General features: G+C 42.0%; 3 protein-coding genes across 3 annotated transcripts in view; 2 read left to right on the top strand and 1 right to left on the bottom strand.

The window, feature by feature from the left end:
• LOC128490914 (zinc finger protein 239-like) overlaps window positions 1–24,037 on the top strand; it is a 77,985-nt gene that overhangs the window by 40,067 nt on the left and 13,881 nt on the right. The window lies entirely within an intron of this gene.
• Window positions 1,665–9,629, bottom strand: LOC128490910 (zinc finger protein 660-like). The gene is made up of 6 exons (XM_053463048.1): window positions 9,517–9,629; window positions 6,854–6,899; window positions 6,226–6,318; window positions 5,080–5,206; window positions 3,654–3,767; window positions 1,665–3,219 (listed from the first exon to the last, which is right to left on the bottom strand). The coding sequence occupies exons 2-6, from the start codon at window positions 6,896–6,898 to the stop codon at window positions 1,667–1,669; spliced, it is 1,932 nt and encodes a 643-aa protein (XP_053319023.1). The 5' UTR covers window position 6,899; window positions 9,517–9,629; the 3' UTR covers window positions 1,665–1,666.
• LOC128491526 (gastrula zinc finger protein XlCGF57.1-like) lies at window positions 13,284–17,027 on the top strand. Its single transcript, XM_053463845.1, has 3 exons — window positions 13,284–13,503; window positions 15,320–15,430; window positions 15,708–17,027. The coding sequence occupies exons 1-3, from the start codon at window positions 13,284–13,286 to the stop codon at window positions 17,003–17,005; spliced, it is 1,629 nt and encodes a 542-aa protein (XP_053319820.1). The 3' UTR covers window positions 17,006–17,027.

Genomic DNA, 24,037 nt, shown 5'->3' with positions numbered 1-24,037 from the left:
AAATATACATTGCCTTCTGTTGAGGTATTGGGGTGATTTATTAGCATTTGATATCTTTCACTTAAAGCTGGGCATTTGAAAGAAGCAGAATGTTAAGCATTTCCATCATAACTAGATCCCACTTGTGTTCCTTTTGGCTTTGGGGTTGAAGGACAACTAACGAGGCTAAGTTTGCACCCCAGGCCATAAATGCTCAAAAATCCTCACTGAAAGCAAAAAAAAGACATAAATTCATCCAGATTTCCCTCTATAAACAGCTGCAACGGTCCTATACACAGCTCTTCTATTAACGTCTATACTTCCCGCACCAGAATTCAGCTTCCAAGTTTACCACCACAAAAGAGGAGCGTCATGTTTGACATTTAGACCCAGGGCTGCCATCAGAGGGATTTGGCCAGTAGATGTATATGGGGTTCGGCCTATGGGCTAGGACCGGGGGTACCTTCTCTCATCTGTGTACTCCTTCCAATTTGAGATATTTGAAGAAAAAAAAATGTGATGTTTTGAGCTTTATGAAGCCAGACATGCAGCCAGTCAACTTTCAATAAATGCACAAGACGGTTTGAATGTTTTTTAATATCTCCCGATTTTCTTTTCACATCAAATGAAAATTTCAGCAGTGTCTGGTACAATTATTTAAATTGCAAGCATGGAGGCTTTCACTGAGGAAACCAGAATTGTATTTTTTGCCACTTCATTGTCCAAAATCATCATTACACCATTTCTAACGGTCATTTCTAATTGAGTTCTCCCCAATGAGCCGCGCTTGTGATTGAACTCAGATGCCACTGGCACGCCAGCCCCCTGAAAAACCAGCCCGTCTACACCATCGTAGGGTAAGGACTTGTGGGAAGATGAGGGGCTGCAATATATTCATTACTGTTCAAAAGTTTGGGGTCGCTTAGCACAGCTTGCTGTTTTCATGGAAAACAAGGACATTTCTAATGATCAATTATCATTCTAAAATAATAAACTTGGATTGGCGAACAAAATGTGCCACTGGAACACAGGAGTGATGGGAGTGATAAAAGAGTGATGGGAGTGATAAAGGGCCTCTGTACGCCTATGAAGAGATGCCATTAAAAATCAGACGTATCCAGCTTACAATAGTCATTTACAACATTAACCCCGTCTGCGCTGGGTTTTTGACCCATTATATGTTATCTTAATGGCCAAAATGCGCTTTTCTATCACAAACATGGACATTTCTTAGTGACCCCAAACCTTTGAACAGTAATGTGTGTGTAAGGAACAGTCATGTAAAAACATGACGATATGATTGTTCCTTTAAGACTTATTGACCGGCACACAAGATCTATACCACAACTATGGTTTTGGGTTTTCTCACACATACGCAAAGATGCGCCTCAGCACATGTATGAAAGTCAGACCCGGACTGACCCACCTGAGCTCATCTATGGAGATCCTAAGAATCGGGACTTTAAACAAGGACCAACACCGAGAAACTCCTAGAAACCGACAAATGTACTGCCAGTTATACAGAGGTTTAGTTCGCTAAAACAAACACATCCTTACTACTGAACTAGAACATGGAAGGAAAAAGATTTTTCAATTAAAAACCTACCTGTTACTTAAATAAGTCAAAAAATATTTAATCTGGGAACTCTAAAACGTCTTAGTTGTTTGCATATTTTGGGTCTCTCTTTCATTTGTGGATTTTCCCATGTTTCACGAGATGGGAGCTGTGGGAGAAGCTCTTTCCGCACGCAGTGCAGTTGTACGGCTTCTCCCCGGTGTGCACCCGCAGATGGACGATGAGGTTGGAGCTGCGGGAGAACATTTTGCCGCATTCCGTGCAGGCGTAGGGCTTTTCTCCGCTGTGTGTCTGTTGGTGTTTTAGTAGCGTTGAGCTCTGCGTGAACTTCTTCCCGCACTCCTTGCAGGCGTACAGTTTCTCGCCTTTGTGCGTTCTCTGGTGGCTCGCCAGATTGGATTTATCCGTAAAACCTTTCCCGCAGTCCATGCAGGTGTAGGGCTTCTCACCAGTGTGTGTCCGACGGTGAATAGCCAGATGAGACCCTCTGATGAATGACTTACCGCACTCGTGACATGTGTAGGGTCTCTCCCCGGTGTGAATGGTCTGGTGTTTCACCAGAGTCGAGCTGCAAGAGAAACTCTTTCCGCACTCGTCGCAGGCGTACGGCCTTTCCCCGGTGTGAGCTTTTTGGTGCAGGAGTAGCCGTGCGTTGCAGAAAAAGCTCTTCCCGCATTCGTTGCACACAAACGATTTATCGCCGGCGTGCCCCTTCTTATGTAAAACCAGAGCTGAACGGTATGGGAAGGTCTTGCCGCATTCGTTGCACGAGTATGGTTTCTCCCCGGTGTGAGTCCTCTGGTGGCTGATCAGGTTGGATCTGTCCGTGAAGGTCTTCCCGCAATAAGAGCAGATAAACGGTTTCTCGCCCGTGTGGGTCCTGTAGTGAACGACAAGGTTCCCGCTCCTGGTGAAACACTTATCGCACTGAGTGCACTTGTACACCTTTGCGATCTTTTTTGCTTTCCTTTTTTTCTTCGCATTCAGTCGTTCCAAGATGTGTTGGCGGCACTTGGGGCAATCATTCTGAGCCAAGTGAACGCTCTTCAGTTTGCTGACTACCGTGCCGCAGTCGGAACACGGTTCCTTGACGATGTGGGTCTTCCTGTGCGTGCTGAGGTGTGAATTCTGGGAAAACCGTTTGCCGCATTTAGGACACTGATAGGGTTTTTCCCCTGAGTGAGTTCTTTGGTGCTTAACTAGTGTCCCCTTTTCGGCAAAACGCCCTCCACATTCGGTGCATTCATAAGGCCTCTCCCCGCTGTGGGTTTTTAGGTGCGACTTGAGAAGGGAGCTCCGCGTGAAACTTTTTCCGCATTCTGTGCACGAATGGCGCCTCTCTGCTTTCTTGGAGGCTTCTTTTGCGCTCTTAGGCTTTATCCCTTGGTGAAATATATTCTTCATCTGTGCGTTGCCTTGAATTAACTCTTGAATGTTTTTGCCGCTGTGGTCCGGAGAGTACACCACTTTAAACGCTTGCACCAGCTGTGGATTCTGTCTTCCACAAGTGGTGAACAGTTTGGTTTCCGCGATTAACCATTCGTTTGACTTCATAGAGTTCTGGTCGGGGTTAACGTTGCAGAGGATATTGTCATGACATGTCCAGTAATACATTGGTGGTCTCTGCGGCTGTTCTAAGTTACTGCCAGCTGCGGACATGTGACCTGAAAACCAGAAATATATCTGCCATTAGTTCAGACTCTAAAGGAGTCTAATATTTTAATAAACCCGTTTTTGTCTGATTTAAAGGTTTTTGTAAATATTCTTAAATAAATATAAAAAATTAATTAAGTCTCCTAAATATTTACTCCTGGTTTGCGAATTTGTAATATATTGATACCTGTCGATGAGTGACTTATGGCTCCTGAGACTTCCATGGTCTTTATCCATTTTTCTTTTTCAGGTATCTTAATTCCTAGCAAAATCGGTTCAGTCTTGGCTCTGAGCTCTACTATCCTTTTAACTGTTGACGCTACTTTGGCAACGCACCAACCCTTTGATACACCGTCATCACTCTATTCAGACTTGATACATTAAATTGAAACCAGAAGATGAAGAAGACATGGATATAAGAAGTGGCGATGCTTGTGTGACTTACCCACATATATACTTCTGTATATACTCCGCCATAACTGTTCCTGATGACTGCTTACAAACAAATTCTCTCCTCGTTCAATCTTTTGCACAATCTCAGGTTTTTCAATGGAAGAGCCTGCTTATACCAAAAAAATACCTTTGTTGTTCAATTTTTTTTAAATACATACATTTTTAAAACATTTCTCAATGAAAATTAGCTTGGTGCTCTAGCTTGGCCCCATTATGGGAGTAAAACAACAGCCGACGTGCTTTCTACATAGCATCCTACAAGGAAATGTCTAATCTCTAGTGTCTGTCCGTTATAAGAATTTCAGAATCAGCCAAATGAGTGACATATGTTTTGTTGTTGTTATAGTCAATATATATTATGTTAGTGTTGTCTCGCTTTTGTTTTTTGGTTATTTTAACAGGTTGTGATACAGATGGACTGGAAGAAGTGCTATGGAAATTGCAAGCGCTATATAAATAAAAGATAATAATAAATCCCCCGTCACCACCATATCCCCACCGCAGCTTAATAATATGTTCACTCATACTGACCACACTTTGCCACACTGATGCAAGCTCACACTCTCAGGCATCCCGACGCCAGCTCAAAACCACACAGATATCCCCTCGAGCACCACATTTTATAAAATCAGGGAAGCGTTTTAGGGGCTTTTACCATTTCCAGATGAGCCACATAAAAAGTAGACCCAGGCCATATAAGCATGCAATCTATTCTCGTTCCCTTCTAGTGGTTTTCTTGAAACATCCCAAGCCCTCTGCAGACCACTATCTGAAACCAAGCAGTAACCCACCCCTACTACTCCCTCTTTTCACCCCTTTTGTTTCAATTACCCCTACTACTCCCTCTTTTCACCCCTTTTGTTTTAATTACCCCTACTACTCCCTTAGATTGTAAGATTGTGAGCCCACCATTCCTACCAGAAACTTTGTATAAAGTACCATAAGCTTAAGGGCTGGGCTCTAGACTACTGTTGTGCTAATTGTACAGGGCTGTGGAATTTGTGGAGATTAATAAATAAAAGGCAATTGTATATATATATATATAAATATACATATATATATATATATACACGCAGACACACGCATATACTCATGATAAATGAAAACTAGATAACATTTTTATACATTGAATAATAGTCGCACAAACAGACCTCTTTACATATTTCTAGTTTTACAATATTTTTATTTGCAATGTAATGGCAAAAAAAGATAAAAAACTAAACATTTTAATTATTTTACAGGAAATTATATCAAATTAGAAACTGTTAGCTAATTAAAGCTCTGGTATCCCCCACGTGCATTAATACCTGGTCCACACTTCATCTGCGGGATCATCTACAAAGCTGAAGCCTAATAAAAAATATGTAAGAGTGAGCAGAGAGAGAAAACGCTCGTGGCATTAAAGAGGAAATTGTTACCTAAATATCGAAGGGTTTCATAATTGTCCATCATAACTTTCTTGTAAAGACCCTTGTCTTTTTCCTCGAGAAAGCTCCATTCCTCCTCTGTGAAGTATACAGCAACGTCATTAAATGTGATAGGATCCTGAAACACAAAAGAGAAAAAGACATAAAGAAAACATGGGATCCCGCCTGTAAAATGAAGATACTGAAGCTGCTGTTCCACTTAACCAAGGATTCGTTGTGAGGAATTCTTTTGTTCTTTGACTTCTGTCTCGTATAACCCATCCCCTGCTGCAGCTACTGAAACCGGGGAGCGTTCGCCAGTACGTCTCGTGAACACGTTCAGCTGCGTTCCTATTTTAATCAATGAGAGGTGATCTTCCACTGAAATCAAGGGGAGCTGCCCCAGCCAATCACACGTACATGGATATCGTTTTGGGACTAGAATAACTCTTTTAAGGTTTTTTCCCCACTTTCTATGGTAAAAACAAGTGTCACGTTGCATAAGCATTCCCTAAAATAACGAGGGAAAAGTTTACATGAATGAATAATTATGTGTGGGAATTCAGCCAATCAGCGTACTTGGAATGGTGTTTCATAAAAAGCATACATAACAAATAATCATTTAAAAAAATAAAATTATATATATATATATCAGGTAAGAACTTGGGATGATATCCCTGACATCTGTACTAGTCAAACTGACTTACTCTGCATTGGGAAAGATGTCACCGTGCGTTGTGCTAAACAATGAACAAGCACATCCAACAACCCTTCAAAAATTTGGGTTCATGGAAAACAAAGACATTTCTAGCTGTAACATAATTTGCAAAACAGTTTCTAACGATCAATTAGCCTTTTAAACGGAAACTTGGATCAGTGAACACAACGTGCCATTGGAACACAGGAGTGATGGGAGTGATAAAGGAGTGATATTGGAGTGATGGGAGTGATAAAGGAGTGATGGGAGTGATAAAGGAGTGATGGGAATGATATTGGAGTGATGGGAGTGATAAAGGAGTGATGGGAGTGATAAAGGAGTGATGGGAGTGATAAAGGGCATCTGTACGCCTATGAAGACATTTCATTAAAAATCAGCACAGGCATGCAAACTTTATGTAATTTAATCTATTCACTTTCCTAGGCAAAAAATCATCTTACCTGTGGATTTGTTGTCGGGTTTACAAGTAAGTTGCACAAACATGCAATCGGGGGCACTCCGTTCTGTGACACCGCGATGCATGCACAGCCGACCTGGAAGACGAGAGCCAACACCGTAAGGGTAACAGTTCCATCTTACTAACCTGTTCATTTGCTAGCGAACTGCCAAGAACAATTGTAAACATTAATTTCCACCTTATATTTTTAAAGGAACAATTTAGTCCCCAAATTGTATTTTCATGTTTTAATCATTAGATTGTAAGCTCAACGCCCACCATTCCTGCCAAGAACCTTGAGTAAAAGTACCGTGAGGCTAGACGGCAAGCTTACGGCCAGGATTCTCATCTCCTGATGTTTTAATGTATATTTATGTATGTGCCAACTTCCCCATTTAAGTTGTACAGCGCTGAGTAATGTGTTGGCTCCTTAAAAAAATAAAGGATAATAATATTATTATTATATTATTAATTAGATTGTAAGCTCGTTGGAGCAGGGCCCTCCTCACCTGTTGTCTCTGTAAGTCAATTGTTATGTTACATACTACTACAGGGCAGGGGGGCTCCTTTAATCACAGTCACATTTAAATGCTTAGCCGCCTGCAGATGCATATATCATAACGGTATCTTACCTGTGATGTCTGAACATTCCCAGGAGTCACATTCAATGTATTCATCCTTGAGAAGAAAATGAAGACATAAGTTAAAATGTCAAAAAGTTCACATAATAACTATATAGTGATGGAGAGTAGTAAAAAGAATCGTTCATTTATTGTATTGCCCTATAGCCCAATTCTGATTCACCAAGGTGGGGTATTAATTACGATTTAGGGGGGGTTGAGGCTCACCTTACTGGCTTTCCATGTAGCCTGGTTCTCAGTTGTTACATATGTAACCTTGAATGCCCCCTTACTGCGATGTGTTAATATCTCGGCAACACTGTTAAGAAGTTTTTTAACAAAATATAAAATAAAAAAAAGAATAAGTATGTATCATGAAAACCTATATCTGGGCCACCAGAATACATTTTGAGTAACTTACTTGACTGCTGTAAAGTACAAAGGGGGTTAAGGTACAATGATTCTGATTCAAAAAAGATCTAAAATGTGGTCTTATCGCTATAGCAACCAATAGAATGGTCCAGACAGCAAGAACATTTTCTATTGGTTGCTATGGGGATGGGACCACTTTTCAAACTAGAAGTCTGAATCCCTTTTTAAACATAACCTCCAACGCCTGTAACTTCTCCTTAATTAAGCCCACAAAGTACACCGCTGTTCAAAAGTTTAGGGTCACTTAGGAATGTTCTTGTTTTTGAAAGAAAAGCTCATTTTGTCCATTAAAAGAGCATGAAATGGATATGAAATCCAGGTCAGACGGGGTTAATGTTGTAAATGACTATTGTAGCTGATTTTTAATGGAAACTCTTCATAGGCATACAGAGGCCCTTTATCACTCCCATCACTCCTTTATCACTCCCATCACTCCTGTGTTCCAATGGCACATTGGGTTCGCTGATCCAAGTTTAAGTTTAAAAGGATAATTTATATTTAGAGAACCCTTTTGTAATTATATTACAGCCAGAAATTTCCTTGGTTTCCATGAAAACAGCTCAGTGACCCCAAACTTTTGAATGATGTGTGAATTATAAAGGTAAAGGTAAGACTTCAAAAAGAAACCCAATGAATTATACAATGAAGCTGGATATCTGCATTACTTTTCCCTTCCTGGAAAACATTGAATCACAGGGGTCTATTCACTAAAGGGGGACTTGCAAGCTACTGTCCTTAATATAAGACAAGGAGGACAAGGCCAAAGGCTGAATAAGTTTTGAAGTATTAACAGTAGTCCCTAGCAAGGAATAGGGGCAGACTAGACGGGACAAATTGTCATCTGCCATCTTATCTATGAGGCGTATCCACTAAAGCAGGGGTGTCCAACCTGCGGCCCGCCAGCTGAAAGAGCATTATGGGAGATGTAGTCCTGCAGCAGCTGGAGGGCCGCAGGTTGGACACCCCTGCACTAAAGGGAGAGCTGTGAGAAGGGCTTTGGTTTTATAGAAACATAAATGATAAGAGCCAATCTAGTCAGCCTGTTTTTCCTGATGTAAGGATCATGGCTTGATCTCGTGTTTTTTCAGGATAGCCATATGCTTCTACCACTTCTGATGGGAGGCCGTTCCATTTATCTACCACCCTCTCAGTAAACTCTCTTAACTATTCATCATGAATGGCCGACAGCGACAGATTTCTCCAGCAAGAGGAGCTGAGCTGACCCCATATAATGCATAATACAATGGCTATGGAGTATTTGGCAACATTGGACTATACATTATACAGGGCCAGCCAGCTCAATGGGGTTGTTGTCTTTATAATATACCGTATATAGTGAAGCCATGGAACTGAAACCCCATAGAATCTGTAGAACCTCTAGCCTTATTCAGCCATTGGCCTTGGCTTATATCTTGGACCAGGACCAACAGGGTGACACAGATAGGGGGTGATTCCCAATATTAACGTTTACGTGATAATGGACACACTCCTTGTATGTTGTTCACATTTTAATACATATTATTGTGCTTTTAGTTAAATTAATTTAAACATTTTGCATACTAATGCCTTATCTAACATAGACACTAAACTACCTGTAACTATGGGTTATCTCTCCATTAGCTCTTTAACTACAACTCCCATGATCCTCAAGTAGCCTCGTTTGGCTAAATACTGGTTGATGGTCGTGGGGGGTTGGAAATTCTGCAACATCTGGAAGATATTTGCCCCTAAAATGGAAAAAAATCCTTTGAAAGCTAATTCGCCAGTATACAGAAATGCCGAGTTAACACGTTGCTTAGCAACAAGCCTGCATCACTATAAAAAGGATGCTTGGGGGCTTTCAGAAACAATGTCATATATATGTTTTATTTTATATATCTTGTTACTTACGTAATAAATACAATCCACGGCACCAAATAATTAGAAAACATTAAATTACTGCATTTATTGTCATTATTTTCAAATGGTTTAATAACGGGGTCTGCAGGAGGGGAGGGGGCATGTAAATAATCACTAATAGGGGTCTTTGTGCCCTATATTATAGGCACAGGAAGTCATCAGCTTCATGCCATTAAATTCAGCAAGTTATTAGTTAATAATGTACAGTCCCTAGCATCATGTGCAGAAATACATCTGGCCAAGGTCCTGGCCTAAGGAATTAGATCTGCGGCTGAATACGTCACGTGCTTTTATTTAAACCCCTTAATAAATAAAGCGATACAAACACAGCTTAATACACTAACCTTACTTCCGATCAAACGCCCTCTTTTTTCCACCAAAATCCTCCCACGCCCGGAGAAGCCTCTTTTTTTTTCCCCTTTGTGACGGCCGTAGGATGATATCCTTTCCCTGATTCGCTGCTAGGATCTGGAGAAAAGCATGCTGGGAATTGTAGTTTGGGGTAGCAGTCCGTAGGCCCTTATCCGTCTGGTCTGCCGCCCCATGTAACGAGACAGACGTATTAAATGTTTGTAGTCGTTAAAGTTGTGTTGGTTTTTATGTTATTAACCCCTTCAGTCCCGGAGCTGTTTTGACACTTTTGCCGTATGTCGGTTAAGCCATCATTCCCCTTTCCTGCGAATCACGTACCCACGTAAACCATATACTGTGCTTTGTAAAGAGAGATAGAGCTTTCTTTTGATACCATAATTACATGATTAGCCCCAATTAAAGTATGAGTAATTCAGTGAAAAGTACGGAAAGACAGAAAAGAATTTTCTTCTCTGAATCCTGACAAAATCAGTGAAATTGTCAGGAAATACCTGTTTTGCCCAATCAGAGAGGATACGGGATGACAGCATAACACACAGCAATTTGAACAAGCTAAACTTTAATACAAAACTCTTACTACATCAGATAGAAAACAACGCTGTGGAATCTGTCGGCGCTTTATAAAGTATAATAATAATAATAATGTATGTGTATGTATGTATATACACTCACTGGCCACTTTATTAGGTACATCTGTTCAATTGCTCGTTAACACAAATAGCTAATCAGCCAATCACATGGCAGCAACTCAACGCATTTAGGCATGTAGACGTAGTCAAGACAACTTGCTGAAGTTCAAACCGGGCATCAGAATGGGGAAGAAAAGGTGATTTAAGTGACTCTGAACATGGCATGGTTATTGGTGCCAGACGGGCTGGTCTGAGTATTTCAGAAACTGCTAATCTACTGGGATTTTCACCATCTCTAGGTTTTACAGAGAATGGTCCGAAAAAGAGAAAATACCAAGTGAGCAGCGGTTGTGGTCAGAGGAGAATGGGCAGACTGGTTCGAGGTGACAGAAAAGCAACAGTAACTCAAATAACCACTCGTTACAACCAAGGTATGCAGAATACCATCTCTGAACACAGAACACATACAACCTTAAAGCAGATGGACTACAGCAGCAGAAGACCCCACCGGGTGCCACTCCTGTCAGCTAAGAACAGGAACACCAAAATTGGACAATGGAAGACTGTTAGAACATTGCTTGGTCTGATGAGTCTTGATTCCAGCTGCAACGTTCAGATGGCAGGGTCAGACTTTCAGTTCAGGCTGGTGGAGTATTGTTGCTGACCATGTCCATCTCTTTATGGCCATGTCCATCTCTTTGTGATAATGCAACATGTCACAAAGCTCTTATCATCTCAAACTGGTTTCTTGACAATGAGTTCAGTGAACTCCAACGGCCTCCACAGTCACCAGATCTCAATCCAATAGAGCACCTTTGGGATGTGGAGGAACGGGAGATTCACATTATAGATGTGCAGCCGACAAATCTGCATCAACTGCGTGATGCCATCATGTCCATATGGACCAAAATCTCTGAGGAATGTTTCCAGCACCTTGTAGAAAGTATGGCACGAAGAATGAAGGCAGTTCTGAAGGCAAAAGGGGGTCCAACCCGGTACTAGCCAGGTGTACCTAATAAAGTGGCCAGTGGGTGTATGTGTGTGTAAAATGAGTTAAGCAATCAATCGATATCACAGCAATCAATGCTATAGTGTCAAATGTCAATACAGTAATACATCACCGAGCCAAGTATTTATCACCCCTCAGAACAGTCTTTTCGAAGAGCCACTTATCTCGGATGCAGGAATCCCTGGGCTGCCCGTGTACGTAATATCTGGCACCGCAGGTGAGGCTTCAAAGTTTTGCGGCCTTGGGTTTTTATAGCCGTTGTGGGGACTTTCCAGAATCTTCCAGGGGCGAGCATCTTTACGTTGTGGTGTTATCTCTAGGTGGCTTCTGTTTTGTGATGCAGCCTGGCCCTCTATCCTATGGTGCTGGCCTGGCACCCTAAACAGAGGTCCATGTTGTTCTTATGTGCTTGGGTGTTTTCTTATCTATTCGGCACTGTGGTCTGTATATGTTGACGCCTAAGTTTCAAGTTATATGACTATCCTTAACTAATTAACACTGTCGTGACCCTACCCAGGAGTCATATAATTAAAATGCAGCCGTTTGGCCACCAATCACTGCCTAAGTTAGCCGTAGAAATAATTTTCCACACTTTTTTCACCGACGCTTCTGTGTTTGAGATTTGCACAGGGTATTTGTTATGGCAAAGAAATCCAGCCTAAATTCCTCAACTGCATCTCCAGATTATGGAAATACCCCATGTAGATCTGTAACTGCTCACCACTGCCCCTTCTAAGCCCCTGGCCCAAGTTGCTCTGGAAAGGGCCACGTCCCCCCCAACACAGCACGCCAAGTTGCCCGGCCGCGGGGGGTACGGAGGCCCTGCGTAGGGTCTCCCCTTCCTTTGTGGTTATCGCAGCCGTAGGAAAAAATCCTGCAACACAGGCTATATAGTGCACATCACCAAATCACCACTTCAACTGCTCACCGCTGCTGGCCCCAACCTACTATCCACAGACCATCTCCACTTATCAGCCTTAAGCCCCTCTGGGACCGCACTCTACTTCACAGCCTAAAGCCTCCCCTCCGGCAGTGTCCTGGTAGGCCTGATTATTATCGGAGAGAAGCGGACGAAGAAAGAAGATAGAAAAGCAAGAAGAAGAAGAAGAAGAAAGAAAAGAAGCAGAGCTGCGGAAAAGGAGACAGGGACACGAAAGCGGTCGGCGGATAAGGCAGGAAGACATCGAGAGGGAGTGTAAGACAGAGTGAAGGAGAGCGTGAGTGAGGCTGAGTGACAACAAATTTTGTTTTCGAATGGAAAAAGCCCTCCAAATTTCATCCGAACCCAAAGGCCAGGAAACGGATGGACCAAAAATCAAATGAAAAACGTGTCCAAATCGTTTTTTGGTCCATGTCTAGCATTTAGTTTCTGATCTTATATCGGCCCTGAAGCTTTTATGATACAGACTTATAAACAAACAGGGTCATCATTTCTACGGCGCCTCAATGGGGACATTTTTCCTTTTCTATTTTGGGAAAACTAGAAATGTTTCAATAATGCGGGAAAAACCTTTTTCTTTAATGACTATTATTAACATCAACTTGGGTACAAACTAACACAATCCCCACAGCGGCCGACATTACGTTCTACATTAAAAAGGTATTGTTGGAGTATTATCTGCCAACACGGATCCCTACGCACCGTTTTTTATTTTTTATATTTTTTTAAATTGTATTTTCAACAGTTAAATTTGATCTGCCTTCCGCCTATAAATGTCTGCACTGATCGACGACTGAAGTCTCTGACAGTCTTATGTTATAGGGCATACCGAGTTATAGTTTTTAATCATTTTAATATTAAATAATATGAAAGGTTGTTGGCATGGAATATTAATGCCTTGCTAATGGTTTCCATTTACTAACTAAAGCGACCTGTTGGTAGCCAATTCTACTCCCAGCACTCACATCCCATCGCCATTAGTCAATAAGCGGTTAGTGGTGATGGTAGACCTAAACCTGACAGGTAGAAGGCCTCAGTTGTCTAGTCCTACCACAGTCAACACGACATACCTTTCAGGACTACAAATCCCAGCACCACTCAGAAACTTTCCTCTCTCTCTTACTGGTTTCTTTCTACTCTACGCTTAGCGATTGTTTGGCAATGCATTGTGGGAAGTGTAGTCCCACGGCTGCCTGTTCCCCTTGCCCCGCCGGCCAGTTAGAACTCGTCTCCCGGCATTCCAATCTGCTCGCGGTCTGTGATTGGTTCACTGTGAGCCGTCCGTTTAGTTGTTGGACAACATCCCCCAGAATCCTCCGCGCTCGGGCTAGCAGTGGCCTCCCACATGTCTTCTGGCACAAAGGCTGCTCTTCAGTTGCAGGTAATGGCTATTGCTGTGCGGATTAGCCCGCTCTGAGTTCCGGTCACCGTGCTGAGTGTGATTACGGTTTACGATAAACAATTCTCTGATTAAAGAATACCCTCGGCGGGTGTTATTCACCCCCCCTTACACTATTGCAGTAAGGTAGTTTGTAGCACTTGTACCCTGTCCCTTGCTATGATGTTGCCTAGTAATGGTTAATACTGACGTAAAACGAGTTTCTTCGTCCACTGACGGCGGCCGTTCTGCGCTGTGTTATGATGTTGTGTTAGGGGTTGTATATCAATTAGCGTTTCTGGTGCAAAGTGGTGAGAACTGGTGAAATTACAATAAAAATGAAATGTGTCACTATGTACCAGAACTGCCCCCCCAGGGTATCCCTCTGCCTACAGTATACAGTGACTACCTCACCTACCCTATGTCTGATGGACTATATATATGTGTGCGTGTATATATATATATATATATATATATATATATATATATATATATATATATATATATATATATATATATAGCGTAGGGGGTCTGTACCTCGAGCATAATGCGGTATGGATCATGGACACTACACGGCCTGACATTGCAGAGGAAGCGTTTGAATAAATCCGATCCGGACGTGCTTTATGATTGGGATTATATTCTGTTCTCGGATTTCCCGTCACGCTGGAAAGCTCTGGCGCTCGTTATATGTATGCGTTAGAAGCATATGCGTGATTGGGCGATGTTGTTGCCGCATCACTGCGGTGGGATACGGATACCTGTACAAGAGTTTGGGAATCAGTATACATTACTATGGATATCATATTCACTACCGTTCAAAAGTTTGGGGTCACTCAGCTGTCTTCATGGAGAAACGAGGACATTTCTGGCTGTAACATAATTGCAAAAGGGATTCTAACCATCAGTTAGCCCTTTAAACTAAAACTTGGATCAGCGAACACAACGTGCCATTGGAACACAAGAGTGATGGGAGTGATAAAGGGCCTCTGTACGCCTATGAAGAGATTCCATGAAAAATCAGCCGTTTCCAGATACAATAGTCATTTACAACATTAACCCCGTCTGTGCTGGGTTTCTCATCCATTTCATGTTATCTTAATGGACAAAATGTTCTTTTCTTTTGTGAAAAAGTGAAATTTGTGAAAAAGAAAAGTGACCCCTAACGTTTAAATGGTAGCATTTGATATAATATATAATATATATATACACATATTTCATTTTCCATATGGTAGATGACAGCAACTCTTGCGGACATGTTTTGATTTCTTAAAAATATCTTTATTTGAAATACAGGTCTGTTTACCAAGTTTATTTGGAAATAATTGTAAACCGTTGTTCAAGTCTAATCGCTAGAATAAAATATTGATGTGTTAATACTTTTACAACAGACCATGCGATCCAAACTTGCGTGATCTAGCCGGTACAACATCACATGCCCCTGAATATCGCCTAACACTTCTTAAGAACTGTTACAACAACATACAGACTTTTTAATTGTCCTTCTTTTTATACGTTGAATGAACGCAGAGAACGGGTGGGGGCAGATTGACCGATTTGGTGTTTGGGCTCCCTTTATGTGAACGATGGGCTGTTTACAAGGAAGATCTTTGGTCTCCCCAACCATGGCTGACACTGGCTCCATACCTTGCTGGGATACGGCATCATGCAACCTAAATACATACCTGCCTAGGGGTCCAAAAATGGTGGTTCTAAACGTATTGACTGCCGGCACTCGCTTTGAGGCTGAGTATGCTCTGCTCTCGCTCTCTCTGTCCGACTTGTGGTAGTAACTGTTATCGTGTGTATGCTCAAGCAGGATGTCTCGTCGTAGACCTTGATGTCCAAGGAGAAGAAGCTGTGGCTGTCCAGGCGCTGCAGGAGGCGGAAGACGAGAACGTTCTCCCCACGGAAAGGGACCCTGCTGTAGGTGAGTCCATAATCCATTCAAGCTGCAGTCATGACCGGTCTCAAGGCTGATGGCAAACCGAGCCTCCTACATATACTTTCTTGCGAAGACAGGGAGATCAATCTTAAGACTGAGTGTGGAATGACTATTATTGAAATGTATTATCCGTGGCGCCCTGACTGCAGTATATATCTCTACATTTCAATAATATGTATTCTTGCAGATGATGCACGTCTATTAGATCTGTTACCAATGTTGGTACTGGTAATCATATGGACCTTTCGTCTTCGTTTTTCAGACTGCACCGTCTTGTCTCGAAGCAAATCTGGAGATTCCGGTGCTAAAATCTACCCAGCCAGTTGGGAAATGGAAGAGAGCAACAGCGCTTGTAATTCTACAGACAGCAATCGCCAAGTTCCTAACAACTCCGATGAAGCCCCATTAAAGGAAGGTCTAGCCCCAGCTACTTCGAAATCTAATGAAAACGGCAATGCGGACGGTGCAAAAACCCTCGAGTCAAACAAGCCGCGGGAAACGTCGACCTCTAAACACAATGACGGCGGTAAATCATTTTGGGACAAACCAAAATACATCCAGAAGTACTTAAGCCAAAAGGAGCAGAAGAATTACATATGCAATGAATGCGGGAAGAGTTTTATCTACCGCTCGTACCTCGTGGTCCACCAGAGGACGCATACAGGGGAGAGGTTATACGTCTGCATTGAGTGCGGGAAAGGCTTCACGCGGAACTCTTACCTCGTGATACATCGCAGGTCGCACACCGGAGAGAAACCGTTCCCGTGTCTCGAATGCGGAAAAAGCTTTACGAGTAACGTAAGTTTGGTGAAACACCAAAAAACCCACGACGAGGTAAAGCCGTATAACTGCGAACATTGCGGGAAGAGCTTTACGGATAGCTCCAACTATATGCGCCACCAGATAATCCACACCGGGGAGAAACCCTACAAATGCAGCATGTGCGAGAAAAGCTTCACCAGGAACTCCCACCTGGTGCTGCATCAGAGGACGCATACCGGGGAGAGGCCTTATCCTTGCCCGCACTGTGATAAATGCTTTACCAGCAGCTCCAACCTCGCAAGCCACCAGAAGACGCACACGGGCAAGAAGCCTTACTCGTGCAAGGAGTGCGGGAAAAACTTCTCTCAGAAATCATACCTGGTCACGCATGCACGGAGCCACACCGGGGAGAAGCCCTTCGCGTGTGACTGCGGCAAGCGCTTCGTTGTCCGAGCCTCTCTGGTGAAGCACCAGGCCAAGCACACGGGGGAACGGCCTTTCGGGTGCGGCGCGTGCGGCAAGCGCTTTCTACGGCGATCGCATCTCAACGCGCACAGGAAAACCCACAAGGTGGAGAGGCCGTTTGCTTGTAACAAGTGCGAAAAGACCTTCACGCGGAGGTCCCACCTTCTGGTCCACCGGAGAAGTCACAAGCGCGAGAAGCCCTACCTTTGCTTTGAGTGCGGCGACTGCTTCACGCGTAAATCCGCTCTAATCACTCATCAGAAAAGCCACGAACTACCGCTGAGGGACGCTGACCAAAACGAGGAAGAGGAGACGCTAGAGGATAATAGTTAGTAAGACTGTGTTAGCGTGTGTGTGTGTGTGTGCGCGCACGCCATCTGTTACCTGTTTAAACCCGCAATCGCATCTTGGACCAAAACACGATTTATGGTTGAAAAGCCTCTTTTTTGGTTTCATAAAGAAGATTTATCATCCGTATCTAAATAACGACCAATTTTCGCTCACCCCTTTTATGTTATCCAATCTGATTGGAGCAAAATGTATGCACCGTACGATCCTCTAATAAGCCTAAACTCTCTCTCTTGCTCGGAATCTCAATCACATTCCTACCGAGATTTTTCTGGGAATTGTTAAACAAGCGGCAGTGAATCGGCTATTTGTTTTCGCTTCATTATTTTATTTCTGTGTACACAGATTCTGTACCTGCTAAGCATCAAAACAATTTTAATCCAGAATTATTATTTTTTTATCAAAAAATTTAAATGCAAATTTTGATTTCAAAATAATTTTTTTTTTTCCTTGGAAAAATAACCTTAAAAAATAACTTTTTTTTTTATTTTTAAATTTTTATGCCTGTATAGCATCTTTTCCTTTTGGTTTCATAAGTCTGTTTAGACATTCCGTACAATACCTAAGCAAATAATGTTTAGATATCCTACTTCTTTAAGCAAATACGTTTTGAAACCTGTATCACGCATACTTAGGGTTGTTTTAAAGAGAAGGAAACATGAAGTACGAAGGCTTCACGTTATCGTACCGGTTTATATGAAAGTTTCATAAATATTGCTCTTCTTGGTACCCTTAAAGCAGATCTGTCGTTTTGTTTTTTTTTTTGTCCACCCAAACACTGCGTTTTACGGTTCTGTGCAAAAAAAAAAAAAAACTCTCTTCTCCTCCCTCCCTTGCCAGGGCTGCGTCAACCAATCGGCAACAGCCAGCAACTTAACGATACGGGAGATATTTCTTAACCCCTTCATGACAACGCCCGTACACGTACGGGCTCACAATGCATTGTGTTTAATGGGTTTAAGGACAAGCCATTGTTCTTAAGGGGTTAATGCACGATGGCTTCTCCCGCGGTATACAAATAAGGTGGGGTTCTAATACGTGTATTGCTCATTATAAAATGTAAGCGCCGGTACATTGATTTATTTCATGTGTTGGAAAATAAAGGATGGGGGGGGCAAAAAAAATCTGCTTTAACCCTTAAGGACCTCTTTGTCCATTTAACGTGAAATGGAAGAGAAATAAATCTTCTTGAAAAGGAACTCGAAGGGCTCTGGCTCCAATCTGTACGGATCCTATCAATGCCCTTAATACCTCCACCCGACAACCGCTGATGCTGTCTGGTATCGCAGTACTGTTTTCATTGAGTCCATACGTTGGGGACTGTTCACCAAAGGGAGATTGCGCAGGAGAGTTGTGTTTCGGCTTCTTGGATTTAGTGTACGTAATGAAGAGTTGACCCTGAAGGGCTTGGCTGGCCCTGTATAATGTATAGTTAAATCAACGAGATGCCTCCTTATACATTGAATTCCATAGTTCTCCTGCCAACTCTGCCTTTAGTGAATAAACCATTTTAAACCGGTACATATTACGCTCGCTTCCTCCGCATTTTCTGTCTTGTTTGATGCAGTTTTTTTTCATAAGGTCCAAGAATATGAATATTAAACAATAAGTGATAAAGCGGTCTATAGGCGCTTTGGTGCTTTTTAATAGCACTCCTTGGGATATCTTAATGTTGGCATATCTGTTCCGTGGCATTGTGCCCGGTGGGGATTGGTGTAAACCCCTCGTTTTTACCCCTTGTGTTTAACCTGAACTGTTAACTGATCTGTAAGGGGACGCCAGCTGCATAGTGGAATATATTAAAGGGACACTCCATCAAATGCACTTTAATTCATATGATACCTGCGTGGACCCTTTTCATTTCCATGGCGTCCCCCTTGCATATCCATTTGCCCTGATACATGATATACATCCTGCCAGTCAGCTCCGTGTGAATGTCGCAGGGTTGTGTGTGTGATATATATATATATATACAGACTCTCCTATTGAGGTTGATAGCAGCGTTTTCCTGCCACCGATTGGCTGCTTCAATACACAAATCAGTGGAAGTGGCTTTCTACTGCAGCTTCTCCACAACTAAGTTGTTTTCATCCTTTTACAGAATGTGTATTAAAGTAGTGAACGTACTTTATTCATTCATCTTCGGTGAGGCTATGTTAATGAGGTGTGTTATCGAGAGAGACCGTATTTATGCTTTGTTAATTTCTAGTTTTTGGGGCTTTTTTTTGTACAAATAAGCAGTGTCTCCTTCTTAAACAAACACCATGTTATTTTTTGGGAACCCAGGAATTCTGTTTATCCTTAGCTGAAAACAGCAGTGATAACGGTGAGATATCTAAAACTTGCGGCCCTCGTGGACAGGTGTTGTGCAGCCCTAAACCATGACCTGTTCCCTATTAGACCTGAGTGGTGGTCATTAAGGCCACCGCTGCATACAGTTTACCTGTTTTATAGCCCTGCCAGGAATGAAGTAGCCAGGCTTCTGCTTTGACGGTTTAAAGGTGCCGTTCCACTTACTGCTAAATTTAACAATTCTTTTTTTCTTCAATTAAATTTGCCAAGAAGTATCACCCTAGTTGTCTCGTTTATCATTTGTACCAGGAACACTTGATTACCATGTGACACAAAAAGCAGGCACAGTTACCATAGAAACTACTTTTTTATTTTTTTATGTGATTAACTGTCAATAGGGAAAAAGGGACATACAATATATATTTAGGTTTATTTGCGTAACATTCTTAAGAGTTCGACAGCACATTTAATGCGGGATCAACATCATATCGACATATATTGGACCATTTTACTATTCAGTATCTGATATATGATTGGCAAAGATCTTCCGAAGGTAGAAGGCACCTCCGTGGTATGGTTATCGGTTTCTGAGCTACGGCAGGAAGAGATTTTAAATGTGGTTAGTAAACGTTTACGAAGCTGGGCATTTTATTAAGAAACAGAGGCGCAAACCCTTCTCCCATCAAAAGGTATTAATTAATAGAATGATCGTTGCCATGGAAATGCAGAAATGGCCAAATGTAGTTACTGATTTAGCTAAAGTGCCCTGAAATTGCCCGCGTCTTATTCGCAGTACCGCTATCTATTTGCTGTATTTGGGAATTGGTGGTTTTTCTCTCTTTTTTTTAATCCATTGCTAATTTTTAAATCCCAAGAAAACAACCATTGCTAATCATTTATATTTTCAGTAATTATTTTGTATCGCGTAATGTTTTACATCATGTAAACGTTGGGTAGCTTAAAAATAAACGTACAAAACACAATTTATTGTGTTTCTAAATCTGTTTACAAACTTCTTGCCTCCTTATAGCTTGTGTCGGATCTTAATTTTAATACGCTATGATTCTATGTAACATTGGAATGTCTTGTATACATTCTGTGTGTTTGCGCATGCTTATCCTATATAAATTATCCCCAAAAAATTAATTTTTTTTAATTTTTTTTTTCTATTTTCTTAGAATTTCTTCTAAACATAAACAATAACACAATTTATGTTCTGAAACATCCGCTGACGTACCCCGCATGGATTTTTCTTTTAAGTTCTAGAGGGCCACATCCCTTACATAGTACCCTATAGAGTAGTGTTTATAATACTTCTGGCTTAGGGGCTTTGGGCATAGTGGACAGGGCAAGGGGTGGTTATACTTTTTACATGTAGTGCTAGGGCAATGGGTAGAGATCCATGTAGGGATCGCTTGTACATGTTATGAATGCCAGTGATGTCACAATGATATCACTGAGCTCACTATTTTTTATTTTATATTTTTTGTGTGATCAGCAAGCAAGGCTTCATAGACTTGTATTGCTCACCGCAATGCGCGCTATTAGCCAGCAGGGGGAGCAATTGGCGATCATGTCCTCCAGTGACCTTTCTGAACGTCAGCAGTGATGCCTCCAAGAAGCGTATGCCTGATCACACGATCGGTCATTCCTTACGTAATGGCGTACCGGCGCTCTCGCCAGGCGGCATTACAAGTCATCGGTCAGCAATGCGATGCTGGCTTCTGCTGACAGAGGGAGTCCAGGCTGTCGAGACAGCCTGATCTCCAGTGTAAGAAGCAGGGAGATGTCCTTGTCGCTGCAAGAAAGCCAGGACATGCATCCCAGTAGGCTTTTAAGCACAGTTTTACAACGTACTGGTACATCTATATGGCACAGAAGCGGTTAACCTGTTTGCTACCCTGTAAGTGTACAGGTCTATACGTAAAGCGTGGCAATGTCCTTAGGATGTACCTGTGCCTTTTTAACAGTGACAGGGACATCATGTTGGCTATTGACAGCCTCTCAGCTGTAGCCAGTATTGCTGTTACATAATGAATGCCGAACATGGAGACAAAGGCTGTTTGATTTGGGCAAGGTCTGGCCAAATATACGTCGACAGTCCCATAAGCCATGCAGCGGAGATATCACGATAGGTGAATGGGACTTCATGGACATATACCGTGTATGGCGTTCGCATGAAGTCCTGTTCCACAGGACGTTGTGCGACGGCTATCTGTATAAATACATCATATTTAGTGGATATAAGAGCATGCAACCATAAAGAAGGTTTAGCACAAATCAAATTCACAATGGAAGGCAAAGTGTTAATTGAAGCATTCCACAATTACTTACCTTTTAATTGATCCGTTCAGCTCTGTAGGCACCTCAAACAACAGTGCAAGAATTCAGCGCATGCCCCACAGATAGCATTCAAAGAACCTAACTTGGGCATAAGTATTGGGGATTCCGTCACACTATATGGCCATATTGCACCCCAAGTTATCTAAAGCCTTCTCTGTGCACCATTAATGAGGCACCTCTTGCCTGCATATGGTAACAGGAGGAGGCAATAGGTTAATTTACCAACCTCTGTACTTTGAATTAGCTAAATTGTAGGGGAATGAGTTGAAATCATATCACTGGACCGGTAAGGACTCAAATTGGGGGTGACTCCATCACACTAAAATCCACACAGTTTATAGCTTTTGGTTAATCTTTCTAAACTCTGTATTTTAAGAAGTCTCTGATGCCGTCTGCTTCTCGAAATTTCAGTTTTCTGGGCTACTAATCATTTTCTCCTCAATACCAACCCCAACACCAGGAATTAAACTAAAAAACCCCCCAGAAAAACAATGTTCTCACCGAGCTTCAGTATTATGGTAATTATGGAGTGCCAAGCCCAGTGAGATTCTGCTTCAAGAAATGCTCAGTAGACCCTGTATAATGCATAATAAATTCAAAGAGTTGAATAAACCCTGAAGCCTGTATATAAAACGGTTTACCTTTAATTTTCATTTTAAGCCTCGGGTAAGAGCCATGATGATGATGAACATGTTAAAAAATATCACGTAGTCATGCACAACTTCATTCTCCATGCCAAATCTTATTACATTTGTAACGTATCGGTTTCTTAGCCAGTGCTCAGGCATAGAAGCTCCGGCGGAAGTGTCGGGTAGTAGCGGAGGTTGTCTGTGCGCATCGCGCAGAAGTTCACCTGCTGTCAGAAAGGAGGATCCAGGTCTCCTGCACCGCTGCGGGGGATCCTCGTCTCAAGCAGCCCGTGAATGCCTGCGCAATGCATATAGACAACCTCCACTACTGCTGATAGCACTATGGTGGAGCACCGGAAGGTCATGTCACCTCGGCGCGCCGTCATAGAAGCCCCGGCAGCAGCGGAGGTTGTCTGCGCGCATTGTGCAGACGTCCACCGGCTGCCAGAGAGGAGGATCCAGGGCCCCTGCAGCTCTGAGGGGGATCTTAGTCTTGTAGTCAGGTGGTCTGATTATAAGACGGCCTTGAATATAAGACAAGGAGCATTTGCTCTGGAAAAAATCGAGCAAATACAGTATATATTTTTTCCAGGACAAGGATGGCTTTCTTGAGATGCTGTTATTTTGAACATATTTAATTTACAATAAAAAATAAAATATGGCGAAACGCTTCCAATTTTTTTTTTGTTAAAGTCTTATTTTGTACTAGTCTACAAAAGCTAATGGAAAAAACCTAAATAGATTCTAATATTCTTTGCAATTTATAGGGCAACAAGTACAAGTAGTGTACTGCTATTTCAAAGATTTTTTTTAATCTGGCCATACTGCCCCCATGTCCTATCTGGGACATTTTTTGAAGTCTGCCAATTCAATTCACCCCATCAAACCACTTATTTCTGAAAACGACACCCCAAGATATTTCAAATGCTGGTATTGTAACTTACATTTTTGGGTGTGCATCCCCCCCCCACATTGTACTTCAGGTATGAATGTACAGTTCCTGGTATACGTCACTGTCAAACACCCCAACATGTGTTCAGCAACATCTCTTGAGTAAAGTGATACCAACCACGCATAGGTTTGTCGGGTGGTTTGGAGGCTGCATATCCATGACTTACCTGGCACATCAATTCTTGTCAATGGGTTAATCATAATCAAACTGATTCAAACATTGGTCTGCCTTACTGTAATTACATCCAGTGCAGATTGTAGGGCATTTATTTGCTCCCATAAGGGAGAAGGTGAATGTTCAGGATGTGCTATCAATAGCGAAGTGGGTTTGTTAATGGTACAAAAAGGAATAGCCAGAATAACTAAAATATGTCTAATATAATCTGAAGAGATTTGCAACATTTTAGTGGACCAGCATTAATATAGAAAGATTTCAAGACCTCAGCAGTCCTTTCTTCAGGTTAGAAAACAAGTTTAGTCAACTCATTTTACTCTATAGATGTTGTTCCACTAAAAGCTATCCTAAACCTATTCGGCTGTATACGCTGACATTTTATTTAATGCAAAGGGCTACTACTAACAAACACAATAGGATTCTAACATGAAATGGACGATTTTTTTTTTTATTTAAAAGAAAAAAAACAAAAACAAACCCAAAACAGATATGTATATTTAAACGTTCCAAACAGGATATACAGTTCATATCAAGATAACAGGTAATTTGAGTTTAAAGACACTGTAACAGGAGATACCAAATACAAGTTTAAAAAATACTCTTTTCCAGGTAATGTTCTGGCTTTCT

Source organism: Spea bombifrons, chromosome 4 (genome assembly GCF_027358695.1).
Source record: "Spea bombifrons isolate aSpeBom1 chromosome 4, aSpeBom1.2.pri, whole genome shotgun sequence".
Lineage (NCBI taxonomy): Eukaryota > Metazoa > Chordata > Amphibia > Anura > Pelobatidae > Spea > Spea bombifrons.
This window is presented reverse-complemented; position numbering and strand designations above follow the sequence as displayed.